The 16,746-nt window shown below is 45.1% G+C and overlaps 1 protein-coding gene and 1 long non-coding RNA gene across 7 annotated transcripts in view; one reads left to right on the top strand and one right to left on the bottom strand.

Annotated features, from left to right (window-relative positions):
• Positions 1–245: 245 nt before the first annotated feature.
• On the bottom strand, positions 246–3,775 carry LOC128329441 (uncharacterized). The gene is made up of 2 exons (XR_008309652.1): positions 2,026–3,775; positions 246–322 (listed from the first exon to the last, which is right to left on the bottom strand). It is a non-coding gene; the product is annotated as an uncharacterized LOC128329441 (long non-coding RNA).
• Positions 3,617–16,746, top strand: part of ARHGAP21 (Rho GTPase activating protein 21) — a 178,803-nt gene continuing 165,673 nt past the window's right edge. The window contains exon 1 of one of the 6 annotated variants that reach the window (XM_053260664.1): positions 3,617–4,303. In XM_053260664.1, the coding sequence (XP_053116639.1) occupies positions 4,223–4,303 (81 nt within the window). In that variant the 5' untranslated portion in view covers positions 3,617–4,222. Of the gene's footprint in view, positions 4,304–5,153; positions 5,169–5,201; positions 5,499–16,746 lie in introns of those variants that run through there. The other 5 variants (XM_053260665.1, XM_053260666.1, XR_008309651.1 and 2 more) reach the window with 5 other exon arrangements.

Raw genomic sequence — 16,746 nt, 5'->3', positions numbered from 1 at the left:
TACTGGAGCTTCCGGGAGCTGCGTGGCCCCTGAGCTCCCCAGCCCCCGCCAGCTCCGTGACGGAGCCGGCAATCATGTGGGCGGCTGATCCGGCCGCCCAGGGCTCCTGCTCTGCTGCAGAAACCGGGTCTCACTGATCGTGAGACCCGGCTCAGAATCCTTCTTAGAACTAATGTGTGTTTGGCTGGGATGCTCTTTAAAGTCTTTATGTTGTTGAAATGAAGTTTTCCTTTGATTGTAAAATCTAAGTACATCGTTGCTATTTTTAATTCCAAAGAACAGCAATACTTTTTAAAAAATCCATATTTTGTTTGCAGTCTACCTGAGAAGGAAAGGGAAGGGACATGTGATCTGGTTGGCCAGACAGTCAAATTAACTCCTTGTGGATGCTGATACAGAAAAATACCTTAGATTTTGGAAGCAGGTACCTTGGATTTTGCTGGGCATTATTTGTTGGCTATAATTCTAGTCCATGAGCCAGGCCCACAGATTTTGGCCACTGGTACCAGGGGCGTAAGGAGTTTGCCAGCGGTTGTCGGATAAGGTACTGCCAGCGGCTTTCTTGTGTTGAGCGTGTGCGCTAGGGTGCACAAGCCACATCCCCTGCAATGACATCAGATGCAGGGGGTGTGGCCAGTACCGGGGAGAGAGCCTCAGCCCTGTTGTGGAGTGTCCTCAGTCAGTGGCTTGTTGAACTAGTAGTAGGCATCTCCATAGACTGAGGATACTCCATGTATCCTCAGTCTGAATGGCCTGTCACCAGTACTGGCCATGGCCCCTGGGTGCATCCGACATTGACGCATGGCCACTGCCCAGGAAAGGGTCTGTTTGGACCCTCTCCCTATCCTCCCCAGTCAGCATTTAGTTGAAACACTGATTAGTGGGGCAGGAGCGTGGCTAGGAGAGAGGGGGCCAGTGTTTGCCCCTCTTCCTGGCAGCTCCTCAGAGTGAGAGAAGCAATGAAAAAAATAGGGAGGGGTGGACCTGGGGGGCCCTCAGGAGCTGGAGGCCTCAGGTTCTTTGAACCCATCCGCTCAATTATAGCCACACCCCTATAGTGGGGGGTTTCTTTCTCTGCCTCACTAGGAGTGAGGCAGGGAATGAGGCCTCGAGCCAGCCAGTGTTTCAACCAAATGTGGTGCCTCGTGCTCCCAGCTGGAACGGGGTGCCTTGGTGGCCCTAGCAGACCCTGGTGACCCACTTGCTCCATTGTCCCCACATCCCTGATTGGTACCATCAGGGGCATAGCTATAATTGAACGAAAGGGTTCAAAGAACACGGGCCCCCAGCTCCTCAGGGCCCTCTAGCTCCATCCTTCCCTATTTTCTTCATTATCTCCCTCACTCTGGGGGGCCGCCAGAGAGAGGGATGAACACGGGCCCCTTCTCCCCTAGCTACGCCCCTGGGTACCATCTCAGGGGATGGATGAACACCGTCTACCCCCTAGAGAGGGAAAATAGGTGATAGCACTGTTGTACATGCACGTAGCTTTCTTTGTGTTATCACCCTTCTTTGTCCTACCCCCCACCATTGGGGCAAAATTGCAGTCATTTTTGCAGAGCAAAGGATGATTTTGCACAGAGCATCAGGATGATGAAAGTAACAATGAACAAATGGTTGTACTCTCTCCATGCGATAATATTTGGAAGACATTTCTGCCAATTTTCATTTCTGTCCCTCTGACACCAAAGAAAATTTATAGTGGTTTTTGTGTCTTTAAACACCATTGCCAATCTGGCGGCTGTGGGCCTGAAGGCCAGGACAATAACAACATGAGAACACACTGAAAATATTGCAGTGCTATCACCTTGTCAAAAATCACAATGACTGAGCATTTGTCCCCCAGATGGCACCGACTATCCCAACTGGCGCATGTGCTACTCAGGATCGTGTGACCTGGTTCCGAAGATACACGAAGGACTCGTTAAACAGAAGCCTTGGTTTGCTCTGGATTCATTAACCCAGAGCGAAAGGGGAAGAGTGATCAGTTTTCCTCCGTGGGGAAATTAGCAAGGTTTAGTATACCGTTGAGAGGGGTCTGGTCTCGCACAGCCTCTCTGGATATTGTTTTTGCAGCCAGCAGTGAAGAGGAGGGAGGTGGAAGGCGGGTCTACGTCCATGTCGGCCGCTCTCCGCTGGCCTGCGAGAGTTTTGGGCGGGAACCCCGTCTCCGAAGACCATTTCCCCCTGCTGGTGTGGAGACGCGGGAACTCTTCAGAACCGGAGCCTAGACTGGCGGGTTCCTGTAATGGGGATGGAAGCCAAGTGGGGAAAAGCAGGAACTCCGGTTCGCTCCTTCACGTTGCCTTGTTGTCAAGCGTGGGTGGAGTTCCATCCCGCTGGCCAGCCCAATTTGGGCGAGTTTGCATAAGCAGCAGCGCCTGGGCTGCCTCAGTCTGGGGAGAGATTGACTAGGCTTTGTGGTGCGTTGCAAACAATGGAGGGGTGTGTGTTCCCCTCCCCTCCCCTCCCTCCCTCCCTCTCGGGAAGGAAAATCTGTTTGTGAAAATAGTGCATTGTGCTAGCAGCAAACGAGGTAAAAATCGGTCTAATATAATATCTCTTTCCCATCCCCTTACCCCGCCCAAGGAACAGCCAGGGAACACAGCGCCCAGCTGGCAGCCAGACGTGGGTGCAGCTGGCAGTACCGCGATTGCCGTAGGCTGTGGGGCAATGTAATGGCGTTGGAGTCTTGATTAAAAAAGGAAAAAGGGGTGGGGGCCGTCGGAGATGTCTGCTCGTCCCAGGATGACCAGAGAGCAAGCTTTAGAGGCCATTTAGCTGTACGCGAGGCTAGCTCCGTTTGGAAAACCAGTTTCGTGCCTTGCTGTGTAGGACATCCAGAAAGTTGCCAACGCTCAAAAAGAAAATATTTCAACCCCTACTGCAGCCACGTCTTGGCTAAAGTGCAGTTCTGCCGAGGAGTGTAATTTAAAAGTAAACATTAGCTGTGAAGCAAGTGCGAGTCGCGGGTTATTTTGCATCTCGATCCAGGACACATTTGACCTCACACGAAAGTTCGCCGCCTTAGAATCTACTTCAAGCTGCACAACCAGCGTCTTGTGGCTCCTTAAAAGCGAACACATTTATTGTAGCGTAATTCCGGGCACTTCATCAGATGCATGAAGGGTTATTCTCAGACCTGCCGAGGAAAGATAGACACTTTATCCGCCTGATGAAGTAGATTGTAGTCCACAGAAGCGCACGCTGCAATAAGGTCTTTCAGATGCTACAGAACTCTTTGTCGTGTGTTTGCTTTGCTGCTGCAACAAACAGAAGAGGCTATCCCTCCCCAAGCTCCGCTGGCGTGGCGACACAAAGACTGCAATCGTATGCATATACTTCCGTCCGTGTCACATGTATTAGGATCGGGCGGAAAAGTTTTTGAAATTCCTGAGTGTGAGTCTAAGAGATCCGGCTGAATCGACAACCTGGACTGGATCCTGTTCTCTTCCGGTGTCTGAAAGGAAAATCTCGGCTGTAGGGAGGGGATAGGAATCTTTTCTCCACCCCTGGTTAACTTTTCCCCCCCTCCCTGTGACATCCATGAGTGTGTGTATGGAGGAGGAGGTGATGGTAGGCGCTTCTCTTCTCCGCCCTCTCCTCTCTGTGTCTAGGGCTTTGGAGAGGAGGAGGAGGAGGAAGAGGAAGATGACGAGCCAGTGCAATTAGCCTAACAAGGGACGGGTGGCTGCAGCCGCGGCAGGCGCAGCGGCTTTTCCCCGGGCCACTGACACATTTTTCTCTGCTGCTCACCGGGGCGATGAAGGGGAACGCTGCGGAGTTCAGCTGAAAAAAGTCGAGCGGGATCTTCCTTTCTTCCTCCTGGCAGCAGCAGCAGCTTCTTGAAAAGTGGGAGGAATCCCTTTCCTCCTTCCTTCCCAAGACCCCATTGTGGAGACGGGGCTGGGCTGGGATTTGTGTACACATTTTGTATGGTGCTGTGTTCCTTCCTCCCCCTTTCCCCCTTTTTTTCTTTTCTCCTCCCTCGGACGCGGAAATATCCATATATCTATTTTGCTTGTTTGGGAAAGACCTTTTTTAAAAAAATATTTTTTCGGGCTCCCTTTCCTCTTTGGGTGCCTGTGGAAAAACTATTGGCGTGCTTTGGATCCCCGCCGCCCGCCCGCCTCTTTCCTCGTCCCCACCTCGGCTTTTTGGGGGCCCCCCAAATGTGGATTCCAGCGGATTTGTTCTTCCTTTGTAACTGGGAAATGAAATAATGGCGACCCGTTGGGCAGCGGGGCCACCCGGGGGAGATGGAGACCTCCAACCGCCCGCCGTCCCCAGGAGCTCCAGCCAGGTAGGGAGAAGGACGGGCGGCGGCAGAAGCCGGAGCGTCCCGGAGCGCAGGGCGGGCCCGCAGCCGGACTCGACTTGCGGGGAGCGCGGCGAGCGCGCTTCCTTCGTGCGGCCAAGCCAGGGGCGGCTGCTTGTGCCGCCCCCGCCGCCGTGTGTGTGGGGGAGAAGAACGGCTGGGCTCGGAGCGGCTTTAATGGCCGCCCCATCCCTCTCGCCTGGCTGCCTCCCTCCTCGCGTCCTGCCCGCCCTGGAGTTGCCGGGAGTTGGGCGCTGAGCTGCGGGGTGCTGAGTTGGCGGCCGACCCCGGCGGCCCTCAAGAGGGGGAGGCACCGCGAGTCCTGGGCCGGGGGGGGAGGGAGGGAAAGGAAGGGGGCGCGAGGAGGGAAAAGTTTGCAGCTGCCATCTCCCTCCTTCCTTCCCTCTCTCCACCACGCTCTTTGAGCTTGGACCTGGACGTGGTGGGGGGAGAGGGGAGAGAAAGGCGCACAACAGCACAGCCCTCTTTCTTTCGCACCCCCGATTTTTCCCCCTTCCTGTGGGGAGGCCAAAACGAGGACTCCACCCTCCCCACCCCTCCAATACTCGCTTGATCGAGGGGGGGGGGGCGGGGAAACGCGAGCTGCCGGGGGTCTCTCCCCCCCATCTCTTGAAAGCCCTTTAGAAAGAGCAGCCCGCTCTTCTTCCCCTCCTCCCCTCCCCTCCCCTTTGTCCCATTGATCTGATAGTGGGGAGAGAGGAGGGCCGGCGTAGCCTTTCCCTGCTTAAAAAGAAAAGAAGCCCCTGAATGCCCCCCCCCGCCCTCTGGTGTGTGTGTCCATATCTCCCTTTCCTTTCACAGGCCGTTTCCAGCAGCTCCCAGTGCTCAGGTCTGTCGGGTGTTTGTATGTTTCCCCTGCCAGAGTTGGGGCTGGGAAGTTGCTCTGTGTGTGTGTGTCTTCGCCTGGAAAGTGGTATATTTTTAATGCCTTATGGTGGCACTGCATGTTCAGACTAATAGCGTGGCCTCAGAAAGGCCCCTGATTCAACCCTTCATCCCAGGCTCCATATTAATAGCATTAAATCTCCACTGGTGCTGTGTGTGTGTTTACTCTGCGCTCGACATCAAAGGTGACTCCTCTTATTTGGAAAGTTTTATGAGGGTGTCCTATGGACTGAGGCATGCTGGAGTATTGTGCTGTGTTTATATGGAGCATATGGTATGTGAAAGTTTTATCCCTTCTGCATGTACAAGCTGTGACGTAGAAATGTCTGTCCTCTGTGCCGTCCTTTTATGCTATACATGCATTCTTTTAATAGAGAGGAAAACCTACTGTAACTGAGTAAGTGGATGAGAAATGGAACTTAACACTTCTTAAAAATAGTGAGGGTTTAAGAAGGCACCCTTTAATCTCCTCTTCTACTCTTGGCTTACCCTGGTGCTTTCATATAACTGTGCCACATATGGTATTGTAAGATCACTCTTGTGTAAAGAGTTCCTCCTAATATCTTAGCACAGCTGGGTGAGGTAAGGACAAAGTGTCAGTATCTTCCATGTGTTTATTCCTGACTAGAAAATCTTAGTGGAGAACCCTAATAGGTTATGCTTATGGTTTAGTGTCTCAGGTGTTTTTGCCAGTGATGTTCCAAATGACGTTAAAGGTCTCTCCCCTAATTCAAAAAGAAAAGAAAAGGTAAACCAATGAGTTGAAATGAGAAATTGAATTATTTCTCAATAGTTCTTGCACTGTGTGGAAGCTGTGGGATCCCAGGCACTGAGACTATTCATGTAATCCACCTATCATTAGTATGGTAAACCATAATGAATCCCTTGGAGTTCAGGCATACAAAATAGGTAAGATGATACCTTTCACTTGAACCAGCTTCTGTTTGTGAAAGGATATACAAGCTTTCAAGTTCATAGAAATTCTTTAGGGGGGTTCTAGAGCAGAGTGGCTTGTTGGGGAGTTCTCTTACCCTGGAAATTTGCATATTATTTCATCAACAAAAAGATAGTCTCGCTTGTTCTTTGTACTTCTATCTCTGACACTCATAGAGCAATTCATCTTTCTGCCGAACTCCATTGGAGTGCTATGATTGTTGCAGTTTTCTGCTTAGCTGTGGCTGTTTTAATATGACCTGTTGAGAAATGGACTTACTAGTTTTATTTAAGGGGTACATCAGTTATTAGATTAATGTGGGTTTCTTTAGTAGGAACTGGATTTAAAACTTTCATTTTGGGGGGATTAGACTCCAAAAGTTTGCAATGCAGGTTTAATTGAAAACAGTGTGCAGTTGGCACATACAGTAAGTGAATTATGGAGAAGGTTTCAACAACAATAATATTTATATACCGCTTTTCAACAAAAGTTTCCAAAGTGGTTTACATAGAGAAACAATAAATAAATAAGGTAGCTCCCTGTCCCCAAAGGGCTCACAATTTAAACAGAAACATAAGATAGACACCAGCAACAGTCACTGGAAGTACTGTGCTGGGGGTGGATAGGGCCAGTTACTCTCCCCCTGCTAAGTAAAGAGAATAACCAAGTTAAAAATAAAGAGCATCACCACGTTTTAACAGTTAATTGATTTTAGTTTTGTTTTAATGTAAACTGCCCTGAGCCATTTTTGGAAGGGGCGGTATAGAAATCAAACAAACAAACAAAAAGGTGCCTCTTTGCCTAGTTAGTTTCAGGGCTTTGTAGTAAAGTTTAATGTGAATTTAAGCTTGACATGAACGAGTTACGGATTTTTCTGTGGTAATATTAAAGACACAGATGACTACATGGTTTTTGCCACACAGTGTGGGGTCAAAAAACCTGAGCTCCTCTGCTCTCCATGTGGATAGTGTTTATGGTAATTGCCAAGTAAAACACAGTACTATACAGTACCACACTTTTATTTTGAAGGACTATCTTTCTTGAAAGAATAAATGTTTTTGATTTCTCAGAGCCTCAAATCAGATTCTTAGTTGTGTGGTTCTGGAGACACACCGTGTGATATCCAAATCCCACAGATTCACATGCTTATATGAGGAAATACTGAAACAGGACCTTGTTTTGCAATCACACAGCAGAATGTCTGAACTGGGCCAGTGTTGACAAGTAATACATATTGTTCAACATCCAGACTAATGTTGTGCTGGTAGAAAACATTTTCTGCTGTGTATGTGGGGGACGGCGGCACAGGGCAGCTTTCACTGATACCCCGCCGTAGCCACCTGTGCATCCTGAATATATATCCCTGAAGTCCCTAACCCTCAGGGACATATATTTTGGGAGGCACAGGTGACTGCAGAAGGAAGGGTGTGTGTGAAAATTGCTCCCCCACCCATGCACGAAGAAAAACACTTTTGCTTCAGTGCAACATTAGTCTGGATGTCGGCCACTAAATGTTGGCAAATACTATAATTTGTTGCTGTTACATTTCGGATGTGAGAGTTCCTTGTTGAATATGAGAATATTTGCAAGGGAGAGGCAGATGTGAGTGCAGACACATCTGCATTTCATTGCACACTAACATGCAAAGCCATACTCAGAGGCCTGTTAAGATGTTGTTTTCTTCAGGATTGTCCCCAGGGTAGAACAGGAACAGTACTTAGGATTGTATGCAGTCTTCCCCTCTCTGTGGGACAAAACAAATGACAAAAACAGGAGCTCCTATGATTATTGGAAACACAGCATCTGTCCTGAGGGAGAAGGGAGGGAAGCAGGCAAGTCTGAAGCCTGCTCCCACCTGTGGAAGACAGCTGAATGGGACAGGACAGACTTAAGGTGAGACGGGAATAAGGATAGGCTTTCATTTATTACATGTCCCCACTTAACTATCTGTGAGTGTAACATATTTAACGGAAAATAATTCAGTCAGCCCTTTCCTTGAGCCTTATCCACCATAGTGTGAATGCTTCCTCTCTAGAAAGCAGAACATTCTAAGATGTCCTTCAGCACTGAATGCTGTTCTTCTGAGAAATATACATTTGTACATGTCAAATATGAGAACAACATAGAAATAAGATAGGATCTCCTGAATAACCCCTACACAAATATGCAATATTCTTCACCTTGGATTATGGAAATGCAACTCCATAACAGCGTGATAATATTTTAACACGCTATAGAGTGTGACAGATGTGGGATCGTCTTCTGAACACAGTTTTCCATATACTTTCTATTTTATGGCCAACTACTGTGGTGTATATGTTAATACTTGACTTCATATTCAGTTTCATGGTGATATTACTGATGATATAATGGCATGAGATGTAAATGGGCTTAAGAAAATGGAAGCCATGGTTCCAGGATGTTTTGACACAAACTTCTTAAATATAGGACTAATTGGTGCTGAAACTGTTCCAGTATACTAACTTCAACATTTATTATTTCACTTCTGTGTTTCTCAAATGCTACTGTTCTTGAATACCTGATTAGTCTTGGTTTTCCATTTTCTCCCAACCATGCTGAATGCATATCTCCTAGGAAAGTAGAGAGATGCAGTTGGGATAAAATTCTAGCCATAAATTTCTACCTCTGCTTATGAATTGGTTATTTCTACTTCTGCAGGAGCTTTCCCAGATGGCGGTTTTACTCCGCTTCACCATGCTAAAGGTCGGGGTGAGGATTTTACAGCGATTTTAATAGGGAGACAGTAAGGTGCAATTCAAATAGCCAGTGGCATTATTCGCTTATTTTCTTCCTGATCAGTGCTTAACGCGGAGTTTCTGCATCCTAAGAAATTGCACTTTTTAATACACTTTGGGGGGATATTCTTTATTTCTCCCTCATTTCTGTGGAAATGTCTGGAGAGACCTCATGGATAAAGCAGTGTAGTGAAACTGGTAGTGTGGGGAGAGGAAAGTGGAGTCCCATTTGGATTGTGGTCAGTTGCAATCTGATTGTCTAATTGCAGGAGAAGGAAATGCTGGAGCCAGGGATGGAAATGTGTACAACTTTGGTTCCTGGAGATGTTGGGCATGCACAACGACAGGGGTGGACTAAATTAAAAATAAAATAGGGAGGTGAGTTTGAAGTTCCTTTGCTTAAGCCTGAGCCTTTTGGAAGGGCGGTATAAAAGTTTTAATAATTAATAAATAATAAATAATAAATAAATAAGCGGGTGTCCACCACCAACAGAAGGGTTAAGGCGACTGAGGGCTCCTCCTGCTTCTCGCAGTTGCCTGCATGCCCAAGGGCTGGGAGTGACTGCTGAAGAGTCTCCGCTGCTCTCTGTGCCTGGAGCCTCTCCTGGTGCAGAAGCTGCTTGAGCCCAACAAGCTTTTGAGGAGCATTGCTATGGACCACATCAGGTGGGGCACTGTTGGTTGCTTCCAGACCAGGCATAACTGGCCATGTGGAGGGACAGATCAGCCACCTTGCGAGGTGGATCTGCAGACAGTACCCCACGGTGGGCTGGCTGAAGGCTTTGTAGCCTTCTGGTGAAAATGCACCAATAGGAAAGGGGAGGCGGGGCACAATCCTATTGACCAGCAAGGGGTGAGAAGGAAGGAGGGGAGCATGCCATATGAACACTCCTAGGTTGGAAACACCGGAACTAACTTCAATAAAAAGCAGAAATGTGAAGGGGCACAGGTTTACTCTTTACGATTCTATGCAATTCAACGTGGTCTTATACTCTTGTGTTAACTCATGCTAATTTAAGTCACTTCTTCCCATGGTAAAGTTCACCGTCTGGGGAACATCCAGGACTGCTTGAGTTGTTGGTGTGGATGTACTGGGGAACTGCTATCGAAAATCCAGCCTAGTGCTGGATCTTTTGCTCTTCTGTAGAATGTTTTTGCAGAGGTTGATTTGCATAACTATTTTTGTGGTGATAGTCTTCATGTAGTAACTCTTCCTTCTCATGTTGAAAAATCACAAATTGTCAGTTGAAGAATGGTTTTTCATGTTCAGCAGTGCATGTACTCTGGAACTAGGAACTTGTGCCGCTTGAGTCTTTGCATTTTATTCAGAAGCACTGTTCCCTCTAAGGCATGCACACGTGTGCATGCTCACAATTTTTGGATGTCCACTCAGTTCAGTTTAGATCCCGCTCAGGTTGAATCAGGAAGGCCCCATTCTGAATGCAGGTGCGCACACACTGCCTTGATACTGCCGCTCAGAACAAAACTCAATCTGCACAGAGCTGAAAAAAATTAGAGGGACCACTGCTCAGACGTAAGACCTTTTTCAGTGGGTCATATTCACAAGTAATTATTACACAATTAAGTCACATAGGATTGGAATCTTTTTCATACAGAGGGGCAAAGGAGGGGCTTAGTGTGAATATACTCTTGGTAGTAAATTCTGAATGGTCAAGCTTTATCTCTCTCTTTGTCCTATGAATAAAGTATTGTGTTCTATAAAGAGTGTCGTGTGTGTATAATATCAAAATCTGAGAAGGAATTAAACAAATTCTAATACAAATCCTATCCAAGTACTGTTTGAAAGTTTCTGTGATAGGTTAGTAACTAGTTGTTCCTGTCTGTTGTAATTTAGATATGATTTTATAATGTCAGTGATAAATGTGGACTTGTTTCGTTCCATCTCAGACATAGTACTGAGATAAATTTCTGTCTCGGGAGTTTTGTTTCCCAGTTGCAAAACTGGAATACTGTGTACTTTGTAGAATTGGGTGAAAAACTGATCAAAGGTCTTCTTTCAAAGTACTTAAACTCCACTACATACCTTTTTAACACAATGCAAATGACAGTTTTCGTAATAGTTTTATTTTAGTAACTCGTTTTTCTCTGACTTGGTCTCAGGCTTTTGACTTAGTTCTCTCCTGCCTAAATCCCCACTCCCACCCCTCTTGCTTAGGTGAACCTTGGCACCAGTAAGATGCAGGAGGGCTCTGTGCATGTGAGCTGTTTATATAGACAGCTGTGCTCAAGGGCTGTCATGATGATTGTCAGGCAAGGCAAGTGGCTTGCAGTGAAAGGGCTTCATGATACTTAACTGAAATTGAAGCAGCACCCTTTGCAATAGGGCAAGGATCACTGAGCTTTCTGTACATTCACCTCTCTTCTATCTTGCTGTTGGCTCCCCTCAGACTGGGCACTAATCTAGTAAATGGAATTGGTATGTCACTTCAGGTCAGCTTGCTGTGTGCGGGATCCTTAACGCACATTTTAGATACTGAATTGGATTCCCTGTGAGACGAGACAATCCATTATGCTGGTGATAGGCTTCACGTGCATCTAAATATTACTGTTATGCTAGTGTCTGTGTGTACATCTATCTCTTTGTAGTAACTTTTTAGAAATTAAATGGCTCTCTTGTTTGGCAAAAGCAGGAGCATTGCTTCCATCAAAAGTATTGTGACAGAATTACAGCCTTATCAATTTTTCTATTGCCTTTTTCATAGAGATGTCCCACACTTAATTGGATGGAGAGGATTATATACATACATGATGTTCCTCTGCATTAAAAAAGCTGTAAATATTAGTTGCTAAGGACTTCATTTAATTGGACAGTTGACTGAATTGCTAGAGAAAGTTACTCTAGAAATAGGACAGTAAATGCACAAATATAATTGTCTAAAGGATTTATGCAGCACATATCAAAGCAAACATCTGGCTGGATTTCTTAAGTGTCAGTTGCTGAGGACGCTTCTTAAGCAGAGGATTTCCAAATGCATGTTTGGGATAATGCATTTTTGATTTTGAAGGTTTGTGCTTCAGGATTGTAACCATGCCTAGACGTGTGCATGGACAAATACAACCAGAACCAGTGGGATTTGCTTTGTGTAACATTACTATTTTATGACTCAGCCTGCAAAAGTTATGCTGATATGGTAGGATTTAAGGTGGTTTAAATGAATTGTTTTCCTTTCTTTACTAACACCCAGAAAAGAGTAGTTGACCTAGAAAATAAAAACAATGGATTTTCATACCAAACATTTGAATGCATGACTATAATTTTTGTATTTTGACTGTTGGCTGTGTTCAGTGTTATCATTCCTGGTGTAAAAGACTGACTTATAGAACAATGCACCACTTTGCTATAAATGTCACTTACTGAAGAATCATGGTTGCCTCTTTAAAGAATGTCAAATATTGTGCTTAATCACACTGATGGAAAACTCTCAGTTCAATTAAGGCTACACATCATTTTGTCATCTTAGATTAAACAAAAAAGAGAGGAGACGTAAACATCAAGTAATAATAATTGTTTTGTCATTTTAACCTCTCCTTTTGGCTTCTGGCCCCTATCAGTTTCTTTGAAGATTGCTTGAGACTGTGCACATCTTGGCAAAATACTATAACTGTGTAGGTAATGGTATTAATATTAATTAATATTACCTAAGCAATACTGCATCTTGAGTACTATAAGGGATACTGTATACTTTTTTTAAAGAATTGATGATAGCCTGCATATATGTCTTTGCTGAAAACATATTTCCATAACTAAATATCTATGCTGACTTTTTAGTTATTGTTAGAGGCTGTTGGGACCACACCCGTATCATATAAGGCCCTTTCACCTCCAGCATAATGAGATGACTCACTGTGTCTGCATCAGGTTGATTAAACATAGTACCCACAAGGAAGCAAAAGACCTACCCAAGATGTGGACTTTTTTCTTTTGTATCAAGTTGGATTGCGTGGCTAGGAGCTTATTATTCTATATCTGCGCAGAATAGACCTTGCCATGGATCTGAACCTATTTTTTGAAAAATGACAACATCCAGCCAATAAAATATGAAGAAAATATGTTGAAAACTTCATGGAAGATGACTGATGATCTCCCCTCCCCAATTATTTCCTTCTCCTCCCTCTACAGTTTCAAAACCAAAGATCCAATATAGAGTAAAATATTATCTTGTAGTGACTAGGAATGTGCAGGAACCGGCAGATGGCCGGTGTGGTGGTGGGGTGCTTTTACCTTTAAGCAGAAGGGAGGGTGCTGTTACCTCCCTCCCCCCACATGTTTTCCCCCACCGGAACTGTGCCGAAAATCGTGGGCGCAGGGTGGCAGCGTACTCTCTTGCTGCCCCAGTCAGCGTTAGACCGGAAGTGGCCGGTGCCACTGTTCCCTCTAAGGCGTGCAGGCGCTCAGAAGTTTTCTGATGTCTGCTCAGTTAATTTTAGATTCCACTCAGGTTGATTTAGGAAGGCCTCATTCTGAATGTATGTGCACACACAGTGCCTTGATATTGCCGCCCAGAATAAAACTAATTTTGCAGAGAGATGAAAAAAAAATAAATAGAGGGACCACTGGCGTGTGTGTACACCGCACACACACACTGGCCACTTCCGGTCTGACACTGACTGGGGCAGCAAGAGGGCACGCTGCCACACCGCACCAGTGATTTCCGATACAGCGCTGTTGGTAGAAACATGGCCAGGTGGGGGTTAAGAGCATCTTCCCTCCTATTAAAGGTAACTCTGCCCCCCGCCACTGGGGCCTCCGAGCCGATTCCTGCACATCCCTAATAGTGACCACACACTTGCAGAAGACTTGCACAATTTAACATCTGGCTTTGAACTGATTTCCACAACTGGTTCACCATCAACCCATGGTGGATTCTGATAGCCTTGATGTCATCCTCCTCCCCCTGCACCTTAATTTAATGTCATTGATTGTTTTCCTGACTAATGGTGCACTACTGGAAGGATGTTGCACTAGCGCAAGGCTCTTGTCCTAGCTAGTTAAGCTAAGATTGAAGTTTGCATTCCATGCGCAAGTTGTGCTACTGCAGACATGTGTGCAATCCCATGGCATGCCTCATTTTTAAAGGGAACTTTTGCATAGTCCCTCTGACTTCCTGCAGCTACATGATCTTGCATGAGCACAGTCTGTTCGTTGCATAAGCACACTCAAGATTCATCCATTGACCGGAGTGTGTGGGGCTGACTTCCGTGTCTAAATAGTGCTGTTATAATAGACATTTGACCAAGTTTTCTGCTTTTCAGTGTAGCTTCTCCCCATGTTTTCCAGGAAGCAAACTCCAGCAAACTAGGCTGGCAGTGGGCTTTTCTTTGTGAGCAGGCAGGAGGTGGAGGGAAACCATGGAGTTTGTCAGCATTTGGGGAGATGCCTTTAGATCAACTAATCTTTCCATCTGGAGTTAGAACAATACTTTGTGTGATATTATGCTGGTTTAAAAGGGAGGGATTGTGCTGTGACTCAAATAGTTTTTGTAATGAGACTTCCAAAAATCTGATAGGTTTCTGGCTCTACTTATAAGCTAGATATGCACTGTCCATGTCTCCTTTGGATTTGCTGAAATAGTGATGTGCCCCTGTGGAGCTGATTATCCTGGATTGAAAGGAAATCTTGGCACGTTAAGTTTTGCCCAGGCCTATCTATGTTTACACTGAAGTACATACCACTGTGTTTAGTGGGACTTATTCCTTAGTAATATACACAGAAGTGCAGCCTTAGTGCATAGTTTATTTTTGAAGGGCATGTTTTTAATAATATGACTTTAAAAATGGGGTGGTTGGTGCACACAAAAATGCCATGGTGTCCTAGTTTAGCATCGGCCTTCCAATCTAGGGGAGTCATTGAATGATGTTCTTAGTTTTTGAAGCTTTTTTGCTCAAGGGATTGTAAAAGTAATCTAAACTTCCACACTTGTCCCCTTCTGATAATCCGTTTTTAGAATGCACGCTTCAGGGATCTAGACCCATCTGGTTCCAGATTCCTGAAGTAGATCTTCTTTTGGGTACACTGCCATACAGATAATGTGTTGTATTTACTGCTCCTATAATAAACACAATGTTTAGGTTTTACTTGACACACCTTCACAACTTATTACATTTGTACAGCATTCAAGAAAACGCTTCTGCTCTAACTGGAGAGTGGATAAGCTAGTTTGTAAGCGGAATTTGCAGTAAAATATAGTTCTCCAATATGTTTGTCTTGGCAAATTATGTTTTGCAAATGTGGTAAGGTGTCTGAGAACTATAGAAATTAATGTGGTAAATGCTTTTGGTTTAAGCTGATAAGTAAAATGTGTGTTGAAGTGGCTGTCATTTTGTTGCTTATAGTATACAAAGCACCTTGGTTATACTTCTAGAATTCCACTGTTGTGCATCTGTATTTGGAAACATACACAGATGCAGCCATAAATGGGAGCCAAAGTTTTGTCAGTACTGCTTGCAATACATTTGCTTCCGGTTTTGTTGGCATTAAATGATTATACCCTCAAATGCTGAATGATTACCCCTTTCTTGAAGGGTAAAGATGTGTGGGCTTGGGTCTTCAGTTGCAATTTGGAATGTATGATTAAGCAAGCTATAGAGTCAGAGAAGGAGGAGACAGCAAAATCATTTACTCCCCAAGGTGTGGGTATGTATGTAAGATAAAGGTAAAGTTGTACCCTCGAGTCGGTGTCAACTCCTGGTGACCATATAGCCATGTGGTTTTCTTTAGTAGACTACAGGAGGGGTTTACCATTGCCTCCTCCCATGAAATGTGGGATGATGCCTTTCAGCACCTTCCTTTATTGCTGCTGCCTGATATAGATGCTTCCCTTAGTCTTGGAAACATACCAGCGGGGATTCGAACCATCAGCCTTTTGCTCACTAGAGAAGTCATTTCCCTACTGTGCCATTAGGTGTCTTATGTATGTAGCACAAGTTAAATAATTCCTGGTAAGCAAAAATAATGTCTTCAGGCAGTAGAGCAGAGTTCCTTGTCTTGGACCAGAGTTTGTACAATAGGGTTGGATGCATTTTTTGCAAAGAGGAAGATCTGGGAGAAGTTGTAGGAGCTGCTGGAGGGGGCTGAACATATGCCTCCCTCTCATCTGCTGTGTGGCCTGAGAGGCTTGAACTGGGCCCATCCTTGGTGCAGCCGTGAGCTGCGGGCTGGGGCGGAATGTTGGACTTCTGGATCTATCCTCAATATATATTGTTGATTGTGCCGGATCTAGCCTTGAAATTGCTTAGCCTTTCTAGGTTGTTAAATATATTGCTTTATTTTTATTGTGATTTCATTGTGATCTTGTTAATTAACTTAGTTTTTGTGATTTTGTTACATTTTATGCACCACCCAGAGTCGTCGTGAGTATTAAAAACAAAAAATCCCTGCAGTTCTGATGAAAACCAGCAACTAATTTGTGAGGCTATATCTAAGTAACCTATTTGTAATGTAAGTGCACTTTGGAGGGGGGAAAGTGAATTTTACAAATTCAAACATCTTTGTTTTTGTGTTGTTTGGGTAGATTTGGAAGTTGTGTGTCAGCAGAGTTTCAAATACTAATACTAGGCTCTCACCAACTTTCACTAACCTTTCTTGACAGATGTATCTATATAACTTCTCTGTGTTCATTATACTGACTAAGTTAGGGGCATCCTAACATATGAGCACAGCACATGATTTTCACATAGAAATTGAAAAAGCAGATTATGGTAGGAGCTGCTGGAGAAAAAGAAAATACTCCTAGTGAATGTGCATATACACCCCAAGATTTTGTGTCCCTTATATGTTTTTAATTCATTTCATTGGGTGTTAAAAAGCTGTT

This window comes from Hemicordylus capensis, chromosome 6 (genome assembly GCF_027244095.1).
Source record: "Hemicordylus capensis ecotype Gifberg chromosome 6, rHemCap1.1.pri, whole genome shotgun sequence".
Taxonomy (NCBI): Eukaryota; Metazoa; Chordata; class Lepidosauria; order Squamata; family Cordylidae; genus Hemicordylus; species Hemicordylus capensis.
This window is presented reverse-complemented; position numbering and strand designations above follow the sequence as displayed.